General features: G+C 33.8%; 1 protein-coding gene across 2 annotated transcripts; it reads left to right on the top strand.

Moving 5' to 3' along the window:
* Positions 1–10,063: 10,063 nt before the first annotated feature.
* LOC122311212 lies at positions 10,064–20,794 on the top strand. Of its 2 annotated transcripts, none has more exons than XM_043125662.1 (10): positions 10,064–10,631; positions 10,769–10,906; positions 12,566–12,754; positions 18,675–18,812; positions 18,932–19,050; positions 19,148–19,280; positions 19,368–19,497; positions 19,596–19,675; positions 19,814–19,942; positions 20,209–20,794. In XM_043125662.1, exons 1-10 carry the CDS (start codon positions 10,170–10,172, stop codon positions 20,434–20,436), a joined length of 1,746 nt encoding a protein of 581 aa, XP_042981596.1. In that variant the 5' UTR covers positions 10,064–10,169; the 3' UTR covers positions 20,437–20,794. The 2 variants fall into 2 exon arrangements, with proteins under 2 accessions (XP_042981596.1, XP_042981595.1); XM_043125661.1 differs by having other exon boundaries at positions 10,067–10,631; positions 19,808–19,942.
* Positions 20,795–26,409: the final 5,615 nt, after the last annotated feature.

The following is a 26,409-nucleotide window of genomic DNA, read 5'->3' as shown; positions in this document are numbered from 1 at the left end:
TTCTCCATTGAGGCTCATAGAGTGCTTGACTCACACAACTTGGTTCAATGGTGGATGGAATTGGGTGTTTTGTAACTGAGTGGAGTTGTTTGGACTTGTAAATGTTGTTCATGGAATGGGTAGTCATGGAAGGGGTTCATTGTGGTTCGATAGGTGGATGTGGTTGAGGTGACAATATTCATTACACTTATATTGTCTCTTTTAAAAAAATTCAAAAGTTAATAGACAATGACATCTCATCATAATAGGATAAGAATTAGATAAAAGTATAGTATGTAATATTTTCCTTTATTTATGTTAAAATATGTCCCACATGAAAAGGTAATATGGACATTATTTGGATTTAATGAAATAAGGTGATTACTAGCTTTGAAAAAGAGATGCACGGTTACTTAAATTAGTGAGAGATAATAGGGGAAGTTATTTTCCTATCTACCTGATTTTATGGGAAGTAGGATAACTATTTGTTTTTTTGTACGTAGGAATTGTCCTCTCTCTATCCACATTTTTCATTTTATCATATGTTTCCATACGTTTTGGTGAAGAAAAGAAACTGGGTTAAGTGAGAGAAATAATTTCTACAAGCTTTCTTCAAGAAAGAGATTTCATTATGGTTAATTCTAGAATATTTTATGAAACTTTTATTTCCACATAAAAGATGATTATGCGATTTTCATGATAGTTGAAAATTCCTATTTCAGTAAATTAAATTTTTACATCCAGTATCAGAGCCATGGTTGAAACTATCATGATTTTCCTTTTAATATAGAGATCAATTTCATTAGTATTTTTTGATCTTGCTATTGTTTTATGTGCAATGTTTTGTATTCATAATGTCTGGAACTCACTGTTCACTGATTCCAAAAATTCTTATGATATTTTTCGGATTTAATGAAATTTTGATGAAAGCATGTAGTGGCTGGATTTATTGGGGTTTTACGTTATTGGAATATCATGATTTCATGTGGATATTTATTAGCATGTGTCGGGTTGATTTCGTATGAGTTGATTTTGAATTTGTTGGCTACATAGTAGTTTCATTTACTTACAATTCAAACTGTCCAATTATTGGCATAAATGTTCCATTAATTGTTTTGAGTTTTAACGTTTGCTAGTCATCTTTTTTATTTTATTGGGCTCACTATTTTGTTTAAATGATTACCTTTTAGTGAGCATTTATTAAGCTATATGGTTTAATGCATGCAGGCCCCTTTTTTTGTATTATTTGATTTCGTATGGGTCACTTATATGTTTTATAATAGTAAATTAGTAATGGTGGCTATGTTATGGGCTCACTTGTATTAAGTTAATAATTGTATTTATGCATGCATGGGCTAAACTGTTATGGGCCAGATTTTGCATGTAATTGAGAAAATTAAAAAAAAAAATGCTGGTATTGGATTTTGAACTCAGAACATAGTGTTCATTATTGGCATAAATGTTCCATTAATTTTGAGTGTTGACGTTCATTGGCCATTTTCTTTGTTTTATTGGGCTCACTATTTTGTTTAAGTGATTACTTTTTAGTGAGCATTTGTTGAGCCATATAGTTTAATGCATGCAAATCATATGGTCCACTTACATGTTTTATGATAATAAATTAGTAATAGTGGCTATGTTATGGGCTCACTTGTATTGAGTTAGTAATTATATTTATGCATATATGGGCTTAACTGTTATGGGCTGGATTTTGCATGTAATTAAGAAAATTAAAATAGAATGCTAGTATAGAGTTTTAAACTCAGAACATAGTGTTCAAAACAATGCATGCTTACCAATTGAGCTACTCTCTTTCATATTTTTATTATGGGATATTATTTATCTATTTTGAACATGGAAAAATGTTTTCTTGGTTATTTATCAATCAATATTTATATTATGATTAGCATGTTGTCACCAAAGTGATCTTGCTAGGAAAAGTTATAAATATTGAATTGAATTATGACTTTGCAAAATTATTATAGAATGATTATTTGATTATTATGGTTTGACCCAAAGGTACACCAACTTTCAAGTAGTCATTAAATTAATTAGGATAACTGATAGAATGATAGTGAGATTGGAATGTATGCCCAAATGTAACAAACCAATCAAACTTTAAAGGGTTATCAATTATGGTTAGGTGAGTGAAAATCACCATTAAATTTGAATATTAGTATATTGTATTAGTTAATCTAAAGATTGAACGCAATATTATTAATGGAAGTGATGTTCTCAAGCATTAATGCTGTGATGATTTTATTGCAATGCCAGTTCCTGTTTCGCTTCATTCGCTACCTTCTTCTATTCTGATCTTTAATGGAACTAATTTCTCTGACTAGAAGGAATAGATCTAGTTTCACCTTGGTGTTCTAAATCTTGACTTAGCACTGCGAATTGACAAATCAACTGCTATTACTGAAATAAGAAGTTCAGAGTAGCAAGCTTTATCTAAGTTAAGGGAAAGATCAAACAAATTAAGCATCATGTTTATGCGAATGTGTATTGTGAACAATATTAAGTCAACACTTCCTGAAATTGAAAACGTAAATGAATATTTCAAGGCCATGGAAGATCAGTTTCGTTCAGCGAACAAGTCCCTTGGAGGGAGATTAATGACTGAACTTACCACTATAAAATTTGATGGTAGCCATGGAATGAATGAGCATGTCCTTGAAATGACCAATTTAGCTACCAAACTCAAATCTCTGGGTATGAATGTTGATGAAAGTTTCCATGTTTAGTCAGTTCATTCTGAATTCCTTGCCTACTCAATATGAGCCATTTTAGATTCACTATAATACTATTGAGGAAAAGTGGAATGTGAATGAATTGGTGAGTATGTTAATTCATGAAGAGGCAAGGTTTAAGCAACAAGGACAATATTCAGTTAATGTTATGAGTCATAGAGTTGGAAGTAAAGGAAATAAACTAAAGAAGAGTTTCAATAAAGATCCATTGAACGTTGCGGGACCTTCTCGTGTCAATGGGGCTCGCAAAAGGAAACATAATGGACTAAAATGTTATTTCTGTCATGGCTACGGGCATTTACAGAAAAGTTATCCCGAAACATAGAGCTTGGTTTGAGAAGAAGGGTAAACTATTGGCTTATGTATGTTTTGAATCAAATATGACACAAGTTCCTTCTAATACATCGTGGATTGACTTCGGTTCTACTATTCATGTTTCAAATTTGATGCAGGGATACCTTTCAATCCAGAACATAAAGGAAAATGAGCATTTTATAGTCTTGGGAAATGGAACTCAAGTACCAGCTATTGGTGTTGGAACTTTACATTTGTTTTTAGAGTCAGGCCACTGTTTGGACCTATTTGATACCCTTTATGTTCCTTCTATTTTTATAAATTTAATTTCCATATTAAGACTTGATTATGATGGTTATGCCTTGTATTTTGAACATAAGGGTTTTCGTTTATTGGAAAATGACTCATTTGTTGGTTCTGATGTTTTATCTAAGGGGTTATATAGATTTAATCTTAACAAAAATTTTACAAAAATACTTCTCACCCTGCATCATGATGTTGGAACTAAACATAGCAGAGTTAATGATAATTCTTCTTTCTTGTGGCATAAAAGACTAGGTCATATATCCAAAGAAAGAATAGAGAGATTGGTAAAAGATGAGATTCTTTCAAATTTTGATTTTACTGATTTCAATATATGTATGGATTTCATTAAAGAAAAGCAAACCAAACATGAAAGCAAACCAAGCATACAAAGAAAGGCACCACAAGAAGTGGAAAACTTTTGGAGATTGTCCATATTGATATATGTGGACCTTTTGACTCACTGTCTTTTGGTGAAAAAAGTATTTTATCATTTTTATTGATGATTTTTCACGTTATAATTATGTCTATCTGTTATATGAAAAGTCTCAAGTGATAAATACTTTAAAGACATATATTGCTAAAGTTGAGCGACAATTAGATAGAAATGTGAAAGTCATTCGATCAGATAGAGGTGGTGAGTATTACGGAAGGTATGATGAAATAAGACAATGTCTAAGACCATTTGCTAAATTCCTAGAAGAGCATGGTATTTGTGCATAATAAACAATACACGGTACACCTTAGCATAATGGTGTGGCTAAAAGGCATAATCATATTCTTATGGAAATGGTTAGAAGTATGTTAAGTAACTCCTCAATACCCATTTCATTGTAGATGGCGGCCCTTAAGACAACCATTTATTTGCTTAACCAAGTTCCTAGAAGGCAGTTTAAAAGACTCATTTTGAATTGTGGATGGGAAAGAAATCGAGTTTGAGACACTTTCATATTTGAGGTTGTCCAGTAGAGGCTAAGATCCATAATCTACATGAAAAGAAGTTAGATTTTAGAATTGTAAGCAAGTACTTTATTGGTTACCTAGAGAAGTCCAAACCATAGTACGAGAATTGTAGAAACTGAAAATGCCAGATTCCTTGATAATGGTGAAATTAGTCGGAGTGATGTATCACGTAATGTGGTCATCGAAGAAGTTTGGGTGTCTACCCCAATACCTGTAACTTTAACGGAAATTGTTGTTTTTCTAGTTGTTAAACAGTATGATAACATTGAATAACAATATATTGATCAATCACTCCAAATGAGAATGTCACTAATGAACCAGTTGGAAAATAATCACAAGGAATAACATTAAGGAGATTTCAAAGAGAAAGGATATAAGCTATTTCAGATGATTGTTTAGTATATCTACAAGAATTTGATTATGATTTAGGGACAAGTAAAGATTTGGTTTCATTTTCACATGCCATTAAAAGTAGTGATTCTGAAAAATAGATCAATGCTATAAATGATGAGTTGAAATCAATGGAACAAAATGAAGTTTGGAACGTCATTTATTTGACTGAAGGTTTTAAGACAGTCGGGTATAAGTGGGTCTTTAAGACCAAATACAACTACAATGACAATATTGAATGACATAAAGCTAGACCTGTTGCAAAAGGTTTCACTCAAAATGGAGGTGTTGATTACAAAGAGATGTTCTCCCTTGTATCGAAGAATGACTCTCTTAGGATCATAATGGCTCTGATGGCTCATTTCAATGTGGAGTTACACTAAATGGATGTAAAAACAGCTTTTCTAAATGAAAATTTAGATGAAGAGGTTTATATGGATCAACCTGAAAGTTTCTTGATTAAAGGAAAAGAGCATATGATATGCCAATTAAAGAAGTCAATTTAGGGATTTAAACAAGCTTCCAAACAATGGTATCTTAAGTTTAATGATACCATCACTTCCTTTGGATTTAAGGAAAATACCGTTGATTGATGTATATATCTAAAGGTTAGTGGGAGCAAGTTTATTTTCTTAATTCTATATGTTGACGATATATTGCTTGCCAGTAATGATCTTGGTTTACTGAATGAAACTAAGAGATTTCTTTCTATGAACTTTAAAATTAAAGATATGGGTGAGACAACTTACGTGATAGGATTTGAAATATTTCGTCATAGATCACGTGGATTATTAGGGTTGTCTCAGAAGAGGTATATCGATAAAGTTCTTGAAAGATTTCATATGGCTGAATGTGCGGCCACTCCTGCTCCTATTTGTAAAAGGGACAAGTTCAGTGAAAAAGATTATCCACAGAATGCATTAGAAAAGAAAAGAATGAAAAATATTCCTTATGCATCTGTTGTTGGAAGCTTGATATATGCTCAAACTTGTACAAGATCGGACATTAGTTTTATAGTTGGAATGCTCAGGAGATACCAAAGTAATCCCGGAATGGAGTATTGAAAAGCTGCAAAGAAGGTTTTAAGATACCTGAAGGGAACAAGACACTATATGCTCACGTATCGAAGGTCTGATTAGTTGGAGGTAGTTAGCTACTCCAACTCAAATTTTGCTAGTTGTGTTGATAGTCAGAAGTCAACTTTTGGTTATTTGTTTATATTAGGTAGAGGAGCAATATAATCGAAAAGCGCCAAACAAACTATCAAAGCAACATCTACTATGGAAGCTGAATTTGTGGCATGCTTTACGGCCACCATTCATGCTTTATGCTTGCAAAATTTTATCTCGGGACTTGAAATTGTCAATAGCATTGACAGGGTATTGAGAATATATTGTGATAATTCCACAGCAGTTTTTTTTCCTCCTAAGCTCAAATATTTGGCCGTTAAGGAGGAAATTCAGAAACAAACAGTGTTTATAGAACATAATAAGATTGATCTCATGATTGCAGATCCTTTGACTAAAGGGTTAGCACCAAAGACATTTAATAAACATATTGATTGCATGGGTTTTTGTTGCAATCCCTAAGGTATGTTTGTGGATCTTTTTATGTTTTTTGTTCTACAACATCTATAGAGATATCACTAATTGTGTTACTGACATTTTTCTACTTATCATCAATTACGTAATTATGAAGATAGATTATTGACGACATGAATCGTCTTTGACAAAGACATTATAGGAACATTATAGTTACTTCCTATTATGGATTATAATTAAGTGATTTGCCAGCATTGTAATGCATGGAATGGAAGATGTCGCTTTATTGATATTTACTATCATGACTCGTGTTAGTAAGTTATTTAATTATGATATTACTGTAATCTCACTAAAGTATGAATAAGCTAATGTTATACGCATATTATGTTTACTTTGTTAATCCATGTTATTCATATGGGCCAAATGAGAGAATGTTAAAATATGTCCCACATTAAAGGTTAATATAGACATTATTTGAACTTAATGAGATAAGATGGTTATTGGCTTTAGAAAATAGATGCACAGATAATTAATGAGAGATAATAGGGGAAATCATTTTCCTATCTACCTACTTTTGTGGGAAGTAGGATGACTGTTTGTTTTTTCGTACGTAGGAATTGTCCTCTCTCTACCCACATTTTTATTTTAGCACATTTTTCTATACGTTCTGGTAAAACAAAGAAAATGGGTTAAGTGAGAGAAATAATTTTTACAAGGTTTTTTTTAAGAAAGAGATTTTATTATGGCTGATTCCGGTATGTTTTATAAAACTTTTATTTTCGCATAAAAGATGATTATGTGATTTTCATGATAGTTGAAGATTCCTATATCAGTAAATTAAATTTTTACAATTTAATCTTACTTTCTAAAAATTAAACCTTTTATATAAGTCTCATATTTAAACTTTTCATGGTATATTCATTTTATAAAACTGTCGAATCTTCTACACATAAACCTACAATGAAAGCCAACAATGTAAAATTTATACTTTCCCATGAGTTTCCCGTGAAACCATACCCATAAATGTATTAGCACTCATAAATATATTCAATATATAAATTCTTAGTTATCCACATGTAAAATCAAAATAATGCACTGGTGTATACCAATATCTAAATATTATGTCCATGTGCCTTAATTGGAATGGCCGCAGAAACAGAATTCAAAATTTTGCTAATAACATCAATAATATCAGTGACTTTTGTAAAAAGAAGATAAGCTGCACAATGTCATACTTGAGTACTGCGAGGGCTAATTTTGGAAATGGTGCTACAGAGAGTCTGAAATTGCAAAAAATTAGTTAGAAAATTAAAGAAGAAAATATTTTTTTCTTCATCCTCATTGAATAAAAATGTCATTTATCATTGATCTGCTTGCTACGAATGTTTCTTTCTTCATCCTTTCTTTCTTCATTCTCATAGGATCAAGTATTAAGAACCGAATTTTTAAAAAAAATAAAAATTAAGGATCTTTCTTCATTTTGGCAAGGGACATAAATGACTAATTTGGGTGTAGGGCCTGGCCCAAGGCAATAGCAAGCCCACAAACTTTAGAAGTGAGATAAAAAAAATTGAACAATCTGAGTGTTGAACTTTAGAAGTGAGATAAAACAAGATGAATGGCCGAATCAATAGGCGAGGAGACGCTACTGCGAAAGGTAACATATCTCGAACGATAAATGAGATTTTTGGTAGTAGAAAATGCAATGGTCATATAGTTTTTTTTTTAAAAAAATAGGTAAATATGAAATTTATATAAAAAGTCCAATTTTTTAATGATAGATTTTACTTTTTTTTTTTTTTTAAGAATGTATAGTAGTTATACAACTCATAATTATATTTAGTATTATATTTAAATAGTGAGTTGAGATGATATGAGTTGATATGAAAGTTGAATAAAATATTATTTTTTAATATTATTATTATTTTAAGATTTAAAAAAATTAAATTATTTATTATATTTTGTATGAAAATTTAAAAAAGTTATAATGATGATATGAGATAAAAAACTTTCACTGTCCAAACGGGATTTAGATAGAGAGGTGCTTTCATCTCATTTCATTTCATTTTATTTCATCTTATTTCATTTCATCTCGTTCCATTTTAGCTCAATATCCAAATGCCAAAAAGACTAATACTTTTTAATTTTAAATTTTTAACTTTTTCATCTAATAATTACTTAATTATTACAACTTCTCTAAATTTCTAAATAAAATATAAAAAATAATTTAACTTTTTCAAATTTTAAAATAAAAAAATTTTAAGAATAAAATTTTAATTATATAATATTTTTATTCAATTTTATCTTTCCCATTTATCAAAATCTCATAAAAAAATTTAACCCAAATTATTTTTAAATTATTTCAACTCAAATATCTAATTATTATTTATAAAATATTACGACTCATCTGATTTCAATATTTAAATCAGACATTAATAAAAGGAGGGCACAGCTTCTACGTGGCCAACATAGTTTCGAACCTCTACGAGACTAGCATTAAATACACATGGAGAAGTGACCCACATTAATTGCATGCATTTGATGACCTGACTAAACTTTCTCGCCCAAAAGCAGGATAGAAGAACCCCTATCAATACTCACAAAAACCTTTGTACGCTCTCTGATCACGCTTCAAACCATATATCCCTTCAAATAAAATAAAACATAACACGTCGGACTCTTACATGCTGATGCCGTTGTCCCCGTGGTCGCTTTTGTTGACTATGAGACCCCCATCTGTTCTTCACTCCCGCAACAACCCCTCAACCACCCACCCCCCCGGGTCCCATAATTTCCCCTACCATCGTCTCCTTTCTCCTTCTCATTTTGCATACCTTTATGTTGTGTTGGGATAATAAGGTAATCCATATACCCTATAAATAATAAAAATATTAAATAGTAATAAAAAATAGATAAAATAATAAATAATAAATATTTTGAGAATACTTTACTACCTAAACCAACTTAATCCTTTCGTTGATAACTGTATTTAATCATCTAAATATTTCTTCCCATATTTCTATTACAATTACCAGATACTATCATTATCAGATATTGTTAATAAAGTTAAGACATGACATACTCAAATATTCTTCATGAAAAAAAATTATTAAAATTATATCAACTAATTTATTTTTTTTATAATCTTAATCATCTAAATTAGATGAAGTTTATTTGATAAAAATTTTTAAAACATTTATCTATAAACTAGTGTAGATAACACACATTTTATATCATGACATTAACATGATTTGAGTTATAAAAGATTTAAAACTTTGAATCTCACAAAACAAATTTCATTCTACACATAATATAAAATTTAGGAACTAATTTAATAAAAGAGTTTTGTTATTTATAATTCCGTACATTATACATTATATTTATATTTATTTAATTTAATTTAATTTTTATTAAATTAATTAAAATTTTCTATTCATCATTTTGTATCACATAATTATTAAGAAAAAATAAAAAAATAAAAAAATACAGAAATAATGATTAAAAATTTTATTTAATAACATCATGGTTTGTTTGCCTCGCAAACTAAGGTCCAAATTGATTATATAAAATTAAAAATTTCATATTATTTTATCTCAACTCATCATTATAATTTTTTAAAATTTTATATAAAATATAATAAATAATTTATTTTTTTAAATATTAATAAAAAATTAATATAAAAAATTATATTATAATAATATTTTATTTATTATTATTTAAAATATTTTATCTCTGTCTCAATTCATAACCAAACCGCATAAACCACAAAGCCGTTAAACACTCAAAAGTTGTCACTTTTTTACTTGCGGCAATCCTGTAATTCGGTACAGAAATAGGGATTAAATGAACAAATGTCAACGCCTTAAATTCGCTTCAGCACTCGCCTGACGCCTCCGTCCTTTTCTCTTTCGTTGTCTCTCCCGAGAAAAGTTTAAGCCCGAAAGCAGCCATGGAAGAAAAGCACGTAGCTTTCGATTCGAGCTCCAAGGACGACAACGAAGCGCCCACCAACAGCGACCACGGCTGGCAAAAGGTCACCTATGCTAAGCGACCGAGGAAGACCAAGCCCTCTGACTCCGTCACCAATCACAATAAAACCATCCCCAACGGTACTCTTCGGGGAGCCGACAATGTCTTCCGATCACTGGAGCAGCAGTCCGAGGACCGCCGGAGGCGAATTCTCGAGGCTCAGAGGGCTTCCGCCATTGCAGACGCTCCGGCCAGATCAAAGCACCGGACGGATGATGAGGACGCAGAGGATAGCGAGACCGAGGGTGTGTTGGAGGATGGGAAGGTCGAAGATGCTAAGAAAGTTAAGCCGAAGAAGCCAAAGAAGCCCAAGGTTACAGTCGCCGAGGCCGCCGCGAAGATCGACGCAGAACATCTCTCCGCTTTCATTGCCGACATCTCGGTGGGTTCTTCAATTAATTGGTTCATTTCATATCCGGGATTTTGATCCTTTTTGTTTGTGTACGTTGTGGTTTGATCTACTGGTTTGGGAAGGAATTGTTTGTGATGTGTTTGTTTGCTTTTTTCTTTTGCGGATAGGCGTCTTTTGAGTCGCAGCAGGAGATACAGCTGATGCGATTTGCGGATTACTTTGGGCGCGCATTTTCGGCGGTGAGTGCGTCGCAGTTTCCGTGGGTAAAGATGCTCAGGGAGTCCACGGTGGCGAAGTTCGCCGATGTGAGTACTGCTTGTACATTGTTCTCAATGGCGACGATCACAGATGAGATCAGCGTAGATCAGTGTTGGTTATATTCATATGTGCTCTATTTTATGGAAGAGTTTTCTCGCCCGTTAGATTGCGGTTTTTTATAGGGTCTATGGTGTGAGCTAGTAACGTGATTAAAAGTTGAGGTGCGAATTTGTAACTAGCTGGTTTTCCGTCGAGGTAAACAGGAAATAGAGAACATGTCGCATTTGCTGCTTAATTACTCAGCTTCTCATAATTGGGGCCCTACCTTCTCCTTTCTTTGGCATTACATTGGTCGTACCAAATTTTTTAATTGGGTTATTTGGAGTTGGAACAGGAAAGTAGTTTGGAAGAGTAAGACTGTTAAAGCTTATAAGGTTTTTTCCTCATTTGATGTGGTACATTTGGAGAGAAAGAAACACTATGATTATTTATATAAGTTCCCTGTGTACATTGTTCTATGTCGTTACAAGCAAAGTTCTGTTTTTTTATCTTGTGGATTCCTTGGATAGCATGAAATTGAGGGGCTGGTTGTTTTCTCCTTGGCCAGGATATTCTCCTGTATATTTTGCATGTATTCGTTTAGAGGCTCCTCTGGATTACGTTGCGCTTTTCTTTGGAAAATAATTTATTATTTTTATAAATCTGATTCTGTAAAGATATTTATCCACATGTCCAAAGATGCGATGGCAAATAAGCTAATGTTATAAGGTCAAAGATAGGTAGCTGCAAGTAGTGCTTGAATGGAACGACGCTTTTGATTTGTTTCCATTAAGAAGTAGACAAAGTAAATGGATGAGTTTTTTTAATGCTGTTTCAAATCTCCTTTTATTTTGTATTGCAGCATGCTTAAATTTTAAATTGTTTTGCTCTCATCCTGCTCATTTTGGAGCTTAGGTTTCTCCTTCTACCCAAAACCAAAAGAAAATGTTATATAGTACGCCCCATCCCACCATGCCGATGAGGCATTTTCCATCAACCCTTGATTTGTTAAGGAAAAAAAAGAGTTATTCCAAGGGTTGATGGGCAGTGTCACATCTGTAAAGTGGGATGGATATAGAATGTGAGTGTAGTATATAGCATAACTCATAATAAAAAACCATGTTTCTCTTGTGTAATGTGTCAATAGTTATATTTACTTCTAAAAAAATTTGTCATGCTTAAATAATTTTTTTAATAAATCCCTTTCAGCTAATTCTTAATGGCTGGTTGATATGTCATTGGCAAAAGTTAATGAAGTTACATTAGCATAAAAAAGAAGACCTATTTGAAAATATAACAAGACAACTCACATCTGGGTCATGAATAAATTAACAATTAAGGCAACTAAATAAATATTGCAGAGGAAATTATTGGATCAAGATTTTGACAATCATCTTAAGAAATATATATGTATACCAACATACCATACCCTAGTCTCTAATATCATTGCCTTTTCTTGAGTACATTTTATTGTTCATGTGCAAAATCGTCTTGTTTGTTCATTTTTCCTTTTTTTTTTTTTTACCCATCATGCCATCCAAATTGTTCACATCTCTGTAACATAATCTCAATAATAGATGAGGCATTCATACTTATGTATTTATAGATATATCAGAATTTATTATTGTGATATATGTGGACCTAATAAGAAAGAATACTTTCAACAGATTCCTATTTCGCACATCTCTGAAACTGTTTACAAGACCTCAATTGAGTGGATCAACAAACGGTCGCTCGAGGCACTTGGTTCGTTTGTATTGTGGTCTTTAGACAGCATTTTTGCTGATTTAGTAGGCCAGCAAACTGGTGCCAAGGGCTCTAAAAGGGGTGGGCCTCAAGTATCATCTAAATCACAGGTAACTTGCTGTTGAGCTTCTTTTTTTTTTTTTTAATTATCTTTTCCTTCCCTTCTGTCTTATGCTTGTCTTCCCTTTTGGTTGGCCTTGCTCTTTAAAAGCTCATTTAGTTTAGTGATACATATGCCATAGTTTCATTCTTCATATGGTGGTGTTTCTTGCATTGTAGAAACCATACAAACCCTTTATTTAGGTTGGACTTGTGTCTACAATGGATGCACTTTGTGTAAATATTTTATGTGGTGAAGTTTTTCCATAGATATGACAAGATAGACACTTCATAACGTGTAAAATCCATGAAAAATAGGATGATAGCAATTTAATTGTAAATGTTTATTTATTTATTTTTGACAAATAAGCTAGGAATGGTAGAATCTGTCAAGAAGGAAGGCAAAAAATGATTTTAAATCGTTATGTTAATGTTATCATTTAAGCATGTCAAAATTGTGCAGTCCATCAACTGGAAAAAAGTAAGAGGCCTAGTTTGTCTTGTAACATTATGTGATGACTTCATTGGGAAAGTATCTAAGGAATTGTAATATATTTGTTTGTACCTTTGAATAAAGCCAATTGGATTATTGGCATGCATTTACTTGCCATGTAGACTCCATTATCCAATTGCAGATTCTGTTACCAAAAAAAAAAAATCAGGAGAAATTTGAACCATTAATAATTGACTGTGAATTTGAATTCATGAACGATTCTAGGTTTGAATGTGAAACTGTCTTTTCGTGATATGAAGGAAATCATAAGTGATACTAATTATACTAATAGATATTGGTTCTTTTCAATATAAAAGAAAGAGAATTCTCAGTTACAAATGGTGACAACTATGATATATAAAAAAGCCCATAACATAATTCTTTGACGCAGATTATCTCAATCTTATGTGGTATCTTTATATGTTTATAATGCTTGTAGCAATTTTTAGTAAATTATCGTGATTAAATTTTTACAGAGTTTCATTGGATACAAACAAATATTTGATAAAATGTAAAATAAAGAAAAATGTGATCTTGTAGTTCTAATAGATGGAGCAAAATGTAGAGGTGTTATGGTTCAAATTGGGCTGGGACATGGAAGTAGGGTTGCAGGATTTTCTGGCAGCTGGTTTATTTAGGGTTTGGGGATTTGGAGAAGGATATTTTGAGTCTTTGGGTTTATTGGATGATTGAAAGAAGCACTTTCATCTAGCAAATTCTAGCAGCAAGATTCTCAAACACAAGGTGTAACGCCCCGTTCCCGTAGGATAGAGACGTTACTAACATACATGACAAAATGCCCGATAAAGAGACTCATTATCCTGAAATACCTCATTTATTGAAACACTTAATCGAAAAAAAAAAAATCATAAATAGTCTTGAAACTTGAAATTGAAAATAAAGTAAAACATGAGCTAGTCTTAAACAGACTAGTTATTGAAATAACGTAAAAGAAATCTTAATTCTTGTGTAAGTGACACTTATTCCTCTCTAAGTCTTTACACTAGAACTACTCCTGGCCATCCAACTCTGTATCATCATAATCAACATCTGTGGCAATCAACATAGAAGAAAACAAAAGACAAACAACAACAAAATGAGTCAAATACTCAGTAAATAGCACATCATAACGTAAAATATTATTTAGGTTAGCATAAACTTGATTTTTAAAGCCTCTTCATAACTTACATATAACATTCACATATTCTCATAACATGTCTATACATCATTAACGTGAGCGGCAACATACATTATCATGGCAAACATGAAACGTGAATGCATGAGTAACTTGTTTATCTTGAATTTTACTATTACATGGTGAACCATGCTTGAGTCCATGGCACCACATAACTTGTCATGTAGTGAAACACGCTTGAGTCCGTGTTTCACTTAACTTGCATGACATGGAGTGAAACACGCTTGAGTCCGTGTTTCACTAACACGGACTTATCTTGCATAACATGGAGTGAAACACGCTTGAGTTCGTGTTTCACTTAACTTGCATAGCATGGAGTAAAACAAGCTTGATTCCGCGGTTTACTTATCTTGTATAACATGGAGTGAAACACGCTTGGGTCCATGTTTCACCTAACTTGTATAATATGGAGTAAAACACGCTTGAGTCCATGTTTTACTTAGCTTGCATGACATGGAGTGGGACATGCTTGAGTCTGTGTTTCACTTAATTTGTGGTAACCACGCTTGAGTCCATGGTACCTTCTTAGTATAACTTGTGGTAAACATGCTTGGGTCCGTGTTACCTTAAAATATTTATCTTTTTTAATGCATGAAAACTTTCTTGGACTTCGTGGACTTTTCTAGCATGGCACATTCTTGAACATGGCATATTCTTATACATGGCATTGCATAAAATGATATATTCTTATACATAGCATTTCTTGTACATGGCGTAGCATAGCATGACGTGATCTAACATGATTTAAACACTTTATGACATTTCATGGCATACATGGTCTAAGTACTTACATAAACATGGCATACATGATCTGATTATTTTATTACACGGCATACTTGGCTTAAATTACTACATGGACATTACATGGCATGCGTGACTATTTAGTAATATTTATTTCATCAAGCAACAAAACCATACATACAAGTATCATGTTATGATCCATCAAAGATCAGGAAAGGAATCTAACCTTGACTTGGCTCCTAGCATAGCGTAGATAACCATCATAAGCACATTGTATTTCATACATAACAATAATATTTACAATACACATGCATATATATATATAATCATACTATTTACCTCCTAGTGCTGCTTCAAAAATCTCACGTCATAGCTCGTGACATATACGAGGCACTAGACGTTGCTAAAATTTTATAGAAAAAAACGTGTCATAGCAATCTAAATACTTAAAATCCTACCATAGAGATAATTTAATAAATATTCAAATATAAAAAGATTACATAAAATAATATTATTCCAAAACTCATATCATAATACTTAATATTCTGTGCAAACATATAACTTAATAATTTTATAAAAAATCTAGTTAAAGGTTAATTGGAAAATTAACTAAACTAATAATCTGAAACAATATAAAAGAATACTTTAAAATATGCTTAAAAGCCCTTAAATATTTTCTATAAAAAAACAAGTCTATGACTAATATATTTATTTAAGTAGATAAAGCCCAAGTAAAAGTGAAGTTTCTTCTGAAAATATAACCAGCCCAATAAAATCACTAAAACAGTTGCTGAAATATAATAAAATAAAGCCCAATTTAAAACCCAAAAAAAAAAAATCAGAGAATACAAGGTAAGGGAAACTACCTTAAAAACTCTAATTAATCTGGTCTATTATCTCATTGAACAAAAGAAATAATTATAAGTATCTGATAAAAATATAAGTAAATAATAACATAATAATTATAAATAATCAAATAAACAAATAAATTCTAACTGAATTAATCTAAAGTCCTATTCTAGGTTCGTATGTTACACAAGGATGGGTTTGGAAGGAGCTGGGATAAATCATGACCAATATTGCTTGTCTAGAAACTTGGCATGGCTTTATGAAAGAGAATGGTTTTAAAAGTGCATATAATATATGAATGTGCTCTCTCGACAACAAACATTGGGTTTAGATAGAGTGTGTTTACCTTATAGAAGAAATATGGACAATAAATGGCTTACTTTATTTTCCCCATGCAGGAATCTTTTGGGCAATCATTATTAAATAGGATGTCTATTGTATAAACTTGGGAGATAAAACATTACTTTTTAAAGCCAATGCGGAATGGAGAAGAGGATAAAGAAAAAAGAGAAAACATGAATATGCGATCATGTCATTAGATCTGTGCTAGTTCTTGCCATCTAATAGACATCCTATCTAATACAAGATTCCTGCATGGGGAAAAAAAGTATGCCCTTTATCGCCGATAAAGAAAATAGATAAAACATGACTATGTGATCATGTCTTTAGATCTGTGCAAGTTCTTTCATCTATAGCCTGTGCAAGTTCCCGCTTAGTTATAGTATTGAGCAGCTTTTTTAGGGGTGCTGGCCTGGCACCCATATCTGGCCTGCTCAGCACCCTCGCCCGCTCCCTGCTATGATGGGCAGATAGCCCACCCGGCCCTTGTGGGTGGGCGGGTGAATTCTCTCTGTTTTGAGAGATGCGGGGGTGGGTGACGGGTGGCGCTCTTCACCTGCCCACATCTCTTTTATTAATAATATATATTAGTTTTAATATATAAATTAAGAAAAGACCCCCTCCCCATTTTTTATTTCTTTTTTTCACTCTCTTCCCTATCTTCTCTCTTTCCAAACTCTTCCTCTCTCTCTCTTTTCTCTTCCTCTCTCTTTTCTCTTCATCTTCTGGACTCTTCCTCTCCCTCTCTCTTTTCTCTTCGTCTTCCACTCTTCCTCCTTCCTGTCTCTTATCTTCTCCTACTCTTTCTATTTCTTCCTCCTTTATCTTCGTTCTTCATCTTTTTTCTCTTTATTTTTTTGTTCTTCATCCTTTCCCATGGCCGTAATCACTAGCTTTGGAAATGGTGGATCTGAGACCCACGGCCACACTGTGTGGTCTTAGATTTGAGTTCACTTAGACCCACGGTGCAACCTTGGGCCTCAGATCTGTGTTCTGTGCCGTGGGTCTCAAGTCAGATCTAGACCCACAGTCGCACTGTTTAGTATCAAATTTGTGTTCAATGAGACCCACAGTGTCTCAGAATTTAGAAAAGTATCGACCTCACCGTGATATTTCTGGAGGCGTCGGGACATGTATTTTTGCAAATTTGTTTGTTTATTTTTGAGATTTTTGAGAAACTCTGTGGCATATCTGTGTGTATATTTGAATCTATATAAATCATTTGTTTTTTGTAGATCTATTTTAGTTTTTGTAGATCATTTGAGTTTTTGAATTTTTTTTTTTTTTTCTATTTTTTTGTGAATCTATTAAACTTCCGCCGGATTATGGGCAGATGTGAGGGAAAATCCATCCATTTGCTGAATGGATATGGACGGGTAAGGGGCTAAGACAGGGACGAGGAGGAATCTTGCCACCACCTAGGCGGGAAGGGTAGCTACCCATCCATGCAGGTAGTAGGCCTAAGGTTTTTTATGGAGAATACTAGGTGGCAGCCCACAAATTGCAGCAATATGGAAGATGATCCCTATTTGCCTCATTTAGTGTATCTAGATTGGGAGAAATAATAAACTCTTTAAGGATCGAGAGTGGGGGATGGAGGAACTTCTTTATCAACACTCTCTTCCTTTGGACTATATCTATAGACGTTAATGGATTAAACTTGCATGAATTTTAAGCATCTTTTTCACCTTCTTGATAGGTGTCTCTCTTTTATATCCCTTGTGTAATTGAATTGCACCTTTTACACTTATTGATAAAGAATTATTACTTATTAAAAACATTCACTAGTCCTTTTAGAATATGGGCCCATACGTGGCTTAGGCCTTCTGTGGGTTGTTACTATTGTAATAACTCAGATTGTGTATAGGATGGTGGTAAATGGGATCCCACGTTGCTTGAAAGGGAGAAGTTCAATCCCTTCATAATGATTTCAAATGACTCCAATTGTAAACTTCATGAAATGTGGCTTGGGTCTTCATTGGGTTGTTACAACTTACCTCTTTCAATTAACTTGAGCTTTGGGGCACTTGGTGATTTAACAACATTATCTAATACATCTGTTAAGATTGTGTTTTCTCTCTCTTAACTGGTGATTTTGATCTCTCGCCTAGTATATTGTGGTACTTTGATGAGATAAAGGGGAGTTATCATGTCATCATCTAAACCACTTGGCAAACTGAACGAGATGATTGGTTAGGGTTGACATACTTGCTTTCAATCACAAAAGTTCATTTGCATGTATTACAATTCTTGCGCTAGGTCTGATCAAATTTTATATTTACTAAATCAACTTGTTATCAAATTTATATGACAGGTTGCAATGTTCGTAGTTGTTGCAATGGTTTTGCGGAGGAAACCTGATGTATTAGTTAATCTATTGCCGGCTTTGAGGGAAACTTCTAAGTATCAGGGGCAGGATAAGCTTCCAGTTATCATATGGATGGTAGCACAGGTGAGCAAATAATAGCGTATCATGAATGCAACTAAAAATATTTTTTGAGAACCAAGATTACAGTTAGTTCTTTCCTTCCTGAATTGTGCTTCTCATGTAATTTGACAACTTTTGTGTAGTCCTGTCAAGGAGACCTGGCTGTTGGATTGCATGCATGGGCATGCAACCTCTTGCCTTTGGTCAGTGGAAAAAGTTGTAATACACAGTCCAGGGATCTGGTTTTGCAACTGGTGGAGAGGTATGAAAGCTGGAATATTTGTGAAATATGTGTGAATGCATCTATATCTACTGATCTGTGATTGATTTGAATTTTTCATTATGTTTTTTGGTAGCAGAATTTTGTCTGCCCCAAAAGCTCGCTCTATTCTGGTAAATGGTGCTGTTAGGAAGGGGGAGAGGTTGATGCCACCTTCTGCATTGGAGATACTCATGCGAGTTACCTTCCCTGCATCTTCAGCTAGAGTCAAGGTGGGTACTCTTAGGGCATTGCGTATTGAAGTTGAATTGTATTGCAGATTAATTGCTTAATGCCCTTTTGGTTTGTGTTTCATGTAGGCTACTGAAAGGTTTGAGGTTTTATATCCCACCCTAAAAGAGGTGGCTCTTGCTGGCTCCCCTGGAAGCAAAGCAATGAAACAAGTTTCGCAGCAGATATCGAGTTTTGCTGTCAAAATGGCAGGGGAAAGTATGCAAACTTCAATGAACTGCCTTTCACTAGTTTTGTGGTGTAAATTCAGGAAAACTGAATTTGATGGTGGGCCTTATAGAATCTGTTTGTCACAGGCACTCCTGAGTTATCCAAGGAAGCGACTGATATTTTCATTTGGTGCTTGACCCAAAATGCTAATTGTTTCAAGCAGTGGGTGAGCTACACTATTTAAGATCTTGTACTCATTTTGTAGATGATGGTCTCTTCTTTCTTATTTATTGCTTCACCACTTGGAAATTGTGGATTTACTAATCTAGTCTTCTTATTGTACCCTGCTTTTAAATAGGACGAGGCTTATGAGGACAACCTAGAAGCAAGTGTTGATATTTTGAAAAAACTCTCCGAGGAATGGAAGGAGCATTCTGTCAAACTATCTCCTCTTGACCCTTTGAGGGAAACACTCAAGAATTTTAGGAACAAGGTATGCTTATTATTCTTTTTGGTCATCGCCGTCAACATTGTTTTTTTATAAGGTGGTCATCGGCATTGACATTGTTTCAAATGTTTTACATATTGTAGTACTAGTGCAAGAATAGTAGATAAGTGTATTTGTGAATGACTCAGCATAACAAATGCATACTGTGATGGATATATCCTCGTTTTGAAGTAGTTGTTTTATTTGCCTAGTTATGTAGATATATTATGAACCCGTTTATACTCTTTTTGATTGTTAAATTTTGTCTATAGAATGAGAGAGCATTGACTGGTGGGGCAGATGCTGCTCGCCATGCACTGTTCAAGGATGCGGACAAATATTGTAAGTCAGTATTGGGAAGGGTATCTCATGGCCATTGGTGCATGCGCGTGGGCTTAGCTGCCCTGTTGTTGCCTTTGCTGTTGGTACTGCTGTCAAACATGGAGTCTTCAGATTGGAGGAAACTCTCTGTAGTTTTTAGCTCTCAGCGATCTTTCTGACCAGGATTCTATACATAGTTGCAACCATTGGTACGTTTCAAAGATATCCGGCATGGGCAAAGTAATACAATTTGCCCCATAATAAAGTGGTAGAGAAAGGATGGTTGTATACTTCTTTGAATCCCAATGGGATAAAGAACTAGAAGTAGTTGAAGGATTACTGCATGATGGTCTGATTTGGTATGGTCTAGTTTGAATGGATTTCATTTTCCTATTTCTTTTCATCTCTCTTCACATCCTTCTGTTTTTGTTTTTTAAAGATATTTACTTCTAACCATTGGTACTGCTAGATTTTTTAAGAGATGAATACAGTTGTATTCTGAAATGATTATATTTTAATTGAGAAGAAATGTTGACATGTTGTTCTTTGCCCTTTTCTGTTAAAGTAAGTTTAATGTGAAAGCTTCATACTTGGCTGAATTCACTGTGGTAATGTAGTAACTGGCTTGCCAATAAGATATTGTTGAATTAGAAGGTTATTTTTCCTGTAACAACTCAGGTTGACAATAATATGAGAATTGCGGGTTGTGGGGCATTCGTCCGCAAGGTGAAGCCATGGGCCTGTCGGGATATCCCATGTTCCACCACACTCACATATGATAGGTTTAATGAAACAAAGTTGTTTTGAGTATCCTCAAAACCGCGTTGTTTCGTAACATGGTTGAACCCGTAAGTTCTTAACTATAAATATCACATTTTCTCTCCCTCTCATTTCTCTAGTTCTAGTTCCCACTTCCTAGCACCGTCCTTCCATTTCCCACTCTTTTCTTCTCTTCTTTTCTTCCTCGCTCGTTAGGCTTTCATGCCTCAGTGAGAGTAGCCTTGGCCCACCATCCTTGACTTCTCTCTCTTTTCTCTTCCCTTCATCTTCTCATTCTCTAAGTTGGCATGGAACTTTTTTCTTTATAACCAAGTACACTGAATGCATATAAAAAAACACTTAGCCCATACTAGAGAGCTCCTAATGACTCCAAGCCCAAATTAGAATAGAGCACGCCTCTTCAACCCCAACCCTTATTTCCCGTAAGACTAATACTCCACTCTAAAATCCCTCTACAAGGATGTTTTCATAATGCCCTTCATTTATCTTCCCTCGACTTGAGCTACTTCTCTTAGCGTTGTAATTTATTGTTCAAGAAAGATGCTTTAACCTTTAGATTTTCTTAAAACTTGATTTGGATTCAAGCTAGTGGTACACCTCAATTGCAGTGAGTGGTTCTTTAAATTGGTCTTCACATCCTCTATATAAAAGCTCCATAATATGCTAAATCTCGTTAACCTTACACAAAATCCAATTCGATGGTAAACTTACCATATTGTTTATCGAAGGAAGATAAACCAAGGAAACAACATTATCTCCAGACATAGTTCCCAGCTACACTTCCAACCCTAGACATTCCTCCTTACAAGGCACCAATGTCAAACTCATAATTTCCTCCCTGCCATGTCTTGCATTCAAATCCCAAACCTTCTCAATAACTATATTGTTGATGTCCATTGTTGCTATCACTATTAAGGGTTCCTTCACTTTCAGCATAGGTGTCATCGTTCCATCGACGAGGACATTGCTTGTAGGTACTCCACCCTTCGAAAATCCTTTATGTGCCACTTTGTCAGATCCTATTGCTCCCTTAGGAGGCATAGAATAGATAGGAAAAGCATTACCTTCTGTTACACTATTTTCATCTTCTGAAAGAGGCTCATCTGTTTCTTCTAAAGTACTCAAAATCTTGGAAGGACCCCCATCTACAACTGAAATTGAACCTTGGGAAATGTATCAATCCTGATTTGTCTGAAAATATAACACTCTGTAAAAATAGAGATAACCAATCCTCATCCTTCAAAGGAGGAGAGCGAAAACCACCCCCATCCTCCCAATGAGGAGCGGGAAAAACCAATCCTCATCCTCCAAAGAGAGGGTTCTTCTACTACGGACAACAAGTTTAATAGCTTATTTCTTTTTATTGTTACCCAACACTACCAACAGAACATAACACTGACAAAAACACTGGAATCCGAAATACATTGAAGATGCCAAAGTCGCTAACTCCAGAAATGCCGCTCATGGCGATAGCAGACTCTCCTGTATTGTGGCGTGTGGGTGCCACGCGTGAACTTTGACCTGCGCATGTAGAGCACGCGTTGCTCCTTTTGACAAGACCTTCAGCAGTTGGGAAGATTGGCAGCTTAGGCATGGTGGGCTCCAGTCTTTGGAAAACATCAAAAAGACATCCCTCCATGCTGGAAATAACAAAAACAAAAGCACACTGTAAAATAAAGTAAGATGGGAAACTAAATGAATAATCTTGATGAGAGCATAATCTAAGCAAAGTTGGATGATCTAAGATTTGGATCAGGTTGAATTTCCATCTAGTCAAATAATAGGGAAGATGGACTTATCCATAGGAAACTTGACTGTGTATTGGTTTATACTATTTGGGAGGATCAATTTGCTAGCTTAGAAGCTACTTTCGAGGGGTGCAAGTGCCTCGAGGGGGTACTTAGTATCAATCATATGCTTATTGATTGCATTTGTCAAAGCAAGGATTGAGGAGTGGAGAAGTATCCAAAAGGTGTTGAAAATCTATGAAAAGGCCAATTCCTTAATAAAAAACAAGACATCTGTTTTTTCAGTAGAAACACAAAGGCAATAGATAAGAATACCATAAAGGAAGCTGGTAACTCTTTTGTTTGTGGAACCTATGAGAAGTACCTTGGTCTTCCTACTATGGTTGGAAGATCAAAGTTTAATACTTTCAAGAATCTTAAAGAAAGAATATGGCAGAAAATGACAAGTTGGAAAAACAACTTTATATCATAAGCCGGTAAAGAAGTATTGATTAAGGTAGTTCTGCAGGCTATACCTATGTATACCATGTGTGTTTTCAAACTACCCAAGAAATTGTGTCAGGAGATCAATGGCTTGTTTTCCAAATTCTGGTGGGGTAGATAGTAGGAAGGGAAGATGATTGTGTGGAGGAAGTGTGATAAGATGGGATTATAGAAAGGTAGGGGTGGCATGCGCTTTAGGAACTTGGAGAGCTTTAACACTACTCCTTTTGCTAAACGAGGGTGGAGGCTATTAAAATTCTCTAATTCCTTGGTAGCTATGATATTTAGGGGAAAATACTATATAAAATATAATTTTATGGAAGTAAAACTGGGTTCATAGCCTTCTCTTGTATGGAAAAGTATATAGTCAACTAGGGAACTTTTAACAGAATGGATTAGGTGGAGAGTAGGTGATGGGAGAGACATTAAGATCTGGGGTTCTAAGTGGCTTCCTGACCCTTCTTATTATGTTGTTCAATCTCCAGTGTATTTCCTGTAGGAAGACTCAAGGGTTGAAGCTTTAATTGATAAATAGAAGGGTTAGTGGGATGAAGAACATATTAGAACCATTTTTCACAGTGAGGAGACTGAGAAGATTCTTAGCATACCCTTGAGTAGAGGTAGAGCTAAAGACAAGACGTTTGGGGTCCCTAAAAAAGGGTAATTTTTCTATTAGAAGTGCATACTTTTTGCATGTAGACAAAAGGGAGAGGAATAAAGTAGAGAGCTCAAAAGAAGTTAAAAGAGGATGAAAGGTGGAGGAATATATGGGACTTGAATGTGCCAAGAGTAACAAAATTGTTTCTTTGGAAAGCTGGGAATGACCTGTTACCTACTCAAGTGAATTTTTAGGAGAGTGGTGAAGGATAAAAGGTGCCCTATGTGTGAAGCCGAAGAAGAGTCCCTTTTGCATGCGTTGTGGGAGTGTCATGCAGCAAATGATATTTGGAGAAGTGATAATAGCTATGTTAAAAAATGGGACATATCTGAAGGAGATATTTTGCTGCTGTGGAAGAAATTCATGTCTTCTTTGAAAAAGAGTCAGTTGGAGGAGTTGGCAATGACATTTAGAAAGGTATGGCTGCGTAGAAATTTAATCATATATGCTAAGGCTACCCTAAAAGACTATCAAGCTGCTTAGAATTCTAGTAAACTTGGTGGACAAGTGCAGAATAATGTGGAAAATAATTTGAGATGGGAAAAACTAGAGAGAATTTGTAAAGGTTAATTGGAATGCTTCATTGGCTCTAAAAAGGAAGATAATGGGAATTGGTATTATGATTAGATATGAGGAAGGGGCAGCCTTGGTTGTTGTGTGTGATCAGAAAGCAAATGCAGAAGAAGCAACTGTGGCAGAACGCTATGCTTTGAGGAAAGCAGTAGAGTTGTGCTGTGATCTTAATATTCAGAAAGCTAGATTTGAAGGGGATGCAAGGGAAGTCATTTTGACAATGTGAAGTGATGAAGAAGTGTTGACCTGTTATAGCTCTCTAGCAGAGGATGTCAAATTCTATTTCAAGAACAGATTAAACTGGATCTTATAGTTTGCTCATAGAGAAAAGAACATGGTTGCTTGTACTTTAGTGAAAAAAGCATTGGTTATAGATGAAGAAAAAGTGTGGATAGAGGACATCCCAGATTTAATTGTGGGATGCCTAAATAGAGACAACAATTGTATTACTTGATTTCCTAATGAAATGAAAAGATTATATTAAAAAAAAAAAAAATTGATGGAGATGTCTAAAACCCATAAGCCTTAGTCCTATGACTTCATTCCAAACTTAAATCTACCTCTCCACATACTTCCCACCCACCTCCTAATTCCATCTGATCAAATCTCTTAGGTCTTTTAAAATTTGTCCCTCAACGGCACTTCTACTTTGGCTCTCTTAAATTTGTATAATTGTGTTTTTGCTCATTTTCAAATCAATCCCTTTGTCTATCTTATAGAAGTAAAACTTGACTCATTAATAGTACGTTTATCACATGATAAAAAAAAGTCTATATTTCCACAAAATCAATAAAATATTTTGCGATCAAGAGTCTGTGGCTTAGATGGCATGAGATCCAACTTTTATAAGAGAGATCTTGAGTTCGATCCTCTCTCCAAATACTCTAATATCAAAAATTAAAATAAAATAAAATAAAATATTATTGCGTAACAACCAAACACCAAAAAAATTATTATTTTTAAACTTATTTTTTGAAATAATTTTTCAAAAAATGAGTGTTTTACATCCCCCAATTATATAATTATGTTTTTTCACCTTTTCAAATCGATCCTTTCCTTCCTCATAGCGATCATTTAGTCCAAAAAATTGACCAAGGTTTGGCACATGGTAATAATTAATAAACAACGACGGACCTCTCCTTCTGTCATACCAAATTCAACATTTATGAAAAAAATGCAATTCCATTAAAAAAATCGAGGCTGTTGAAATCATGTCAAACCATGTGCACCACATATTAATTGGAATAAACATATACATCATAAGAGTACCATTTAAATACAAGAAAATTATAAACTTTCTATTAAAACAATCTGAAATGAAATGTAGTGTAGAATTAATCGAAACTAGCTTAAATTTGAAACAAAATGTAATGAAATTGTATAATATATTAGATATTATACCGGAATGAAAAATTCCAATAGTCGGAATTTAAAATTATTGCACACTTAATAGAAGAAAAAAATATATAAAGTAATTATGACTCGGTGTGAAGGTCTCGATCCCAAACTAAATCATTAGAATGGGTTTAAGATTGGTGTTGTTTTTCCTAAGTCCCGTTTAGATGATGAGATCGATGGTCTCATCTCATCTTAGCATTTAAATAACATTTAAATATAAATGTTTTATTAGTTTTTTCATCTAATTATTACTTAGTCATTATAAATTTTCTATACTTCTAAACAAAACATAAAAAAATAATTTAATTTTTTTAAATCTCAAAAACAAAAATAATATTAAAAAATTATATTTTAATTTTACAATATTTTTATTCAATTTTCTTTTTCTCCTTTATGATAAATGATACTTTTCATTTTCATACCACACACTAACATATGATTTGTCGTTTTTATCCTTCTAGTTAAACACATATATATTAATATATAAATATATGTATTTAAATATAAAGATA

The sequence above is a fragment of the Carya illinoinensis genome, chromosome 5 (genome assembly GCF_018687715.1).
Source record: "Carya illinoinensis cultivar Pawnee chromosome 5, C.illinoinensisPawnee_v1, whole genome shotgun sequence".
Classification (NCBI taxonomy): domain Eukaryota; kingdom Viridiplantae; phylum Streptophyta; class Magnoliopsida; order Fagales; family Juglandaceae; genus Carya; species Carya illinoinensis.
Note: the sequence above shows the minus strand (reverse complement) of the source record. Positions and strands in the feature narration are given on the sequence as shown.

Bases quoted from the DNA above. Each gene is read 5' to 3' on its own strand.
- LOC122311212 (XM_043125661.1), top strand. From the start codon at position 10,170: ATGGAAGAAAAGCACGTAGCTTTCGATTCGAGCTCCAAGGACGACAAC. The intron at 12,755-18,674 runs GTAACTTGCTGT...TTTATATGACAG, and splicing joins AAGTATCATCTAAATCACAG to GTTGCAATGTTCGTAGTTGT. The intron at 19,943-20,208 runs GTATGCTTATTA...TTTTGTCTATAG, and splicing joins TCAAGAATTTTAGGAACAAG to AATGAGAGAGCATTGACTGG.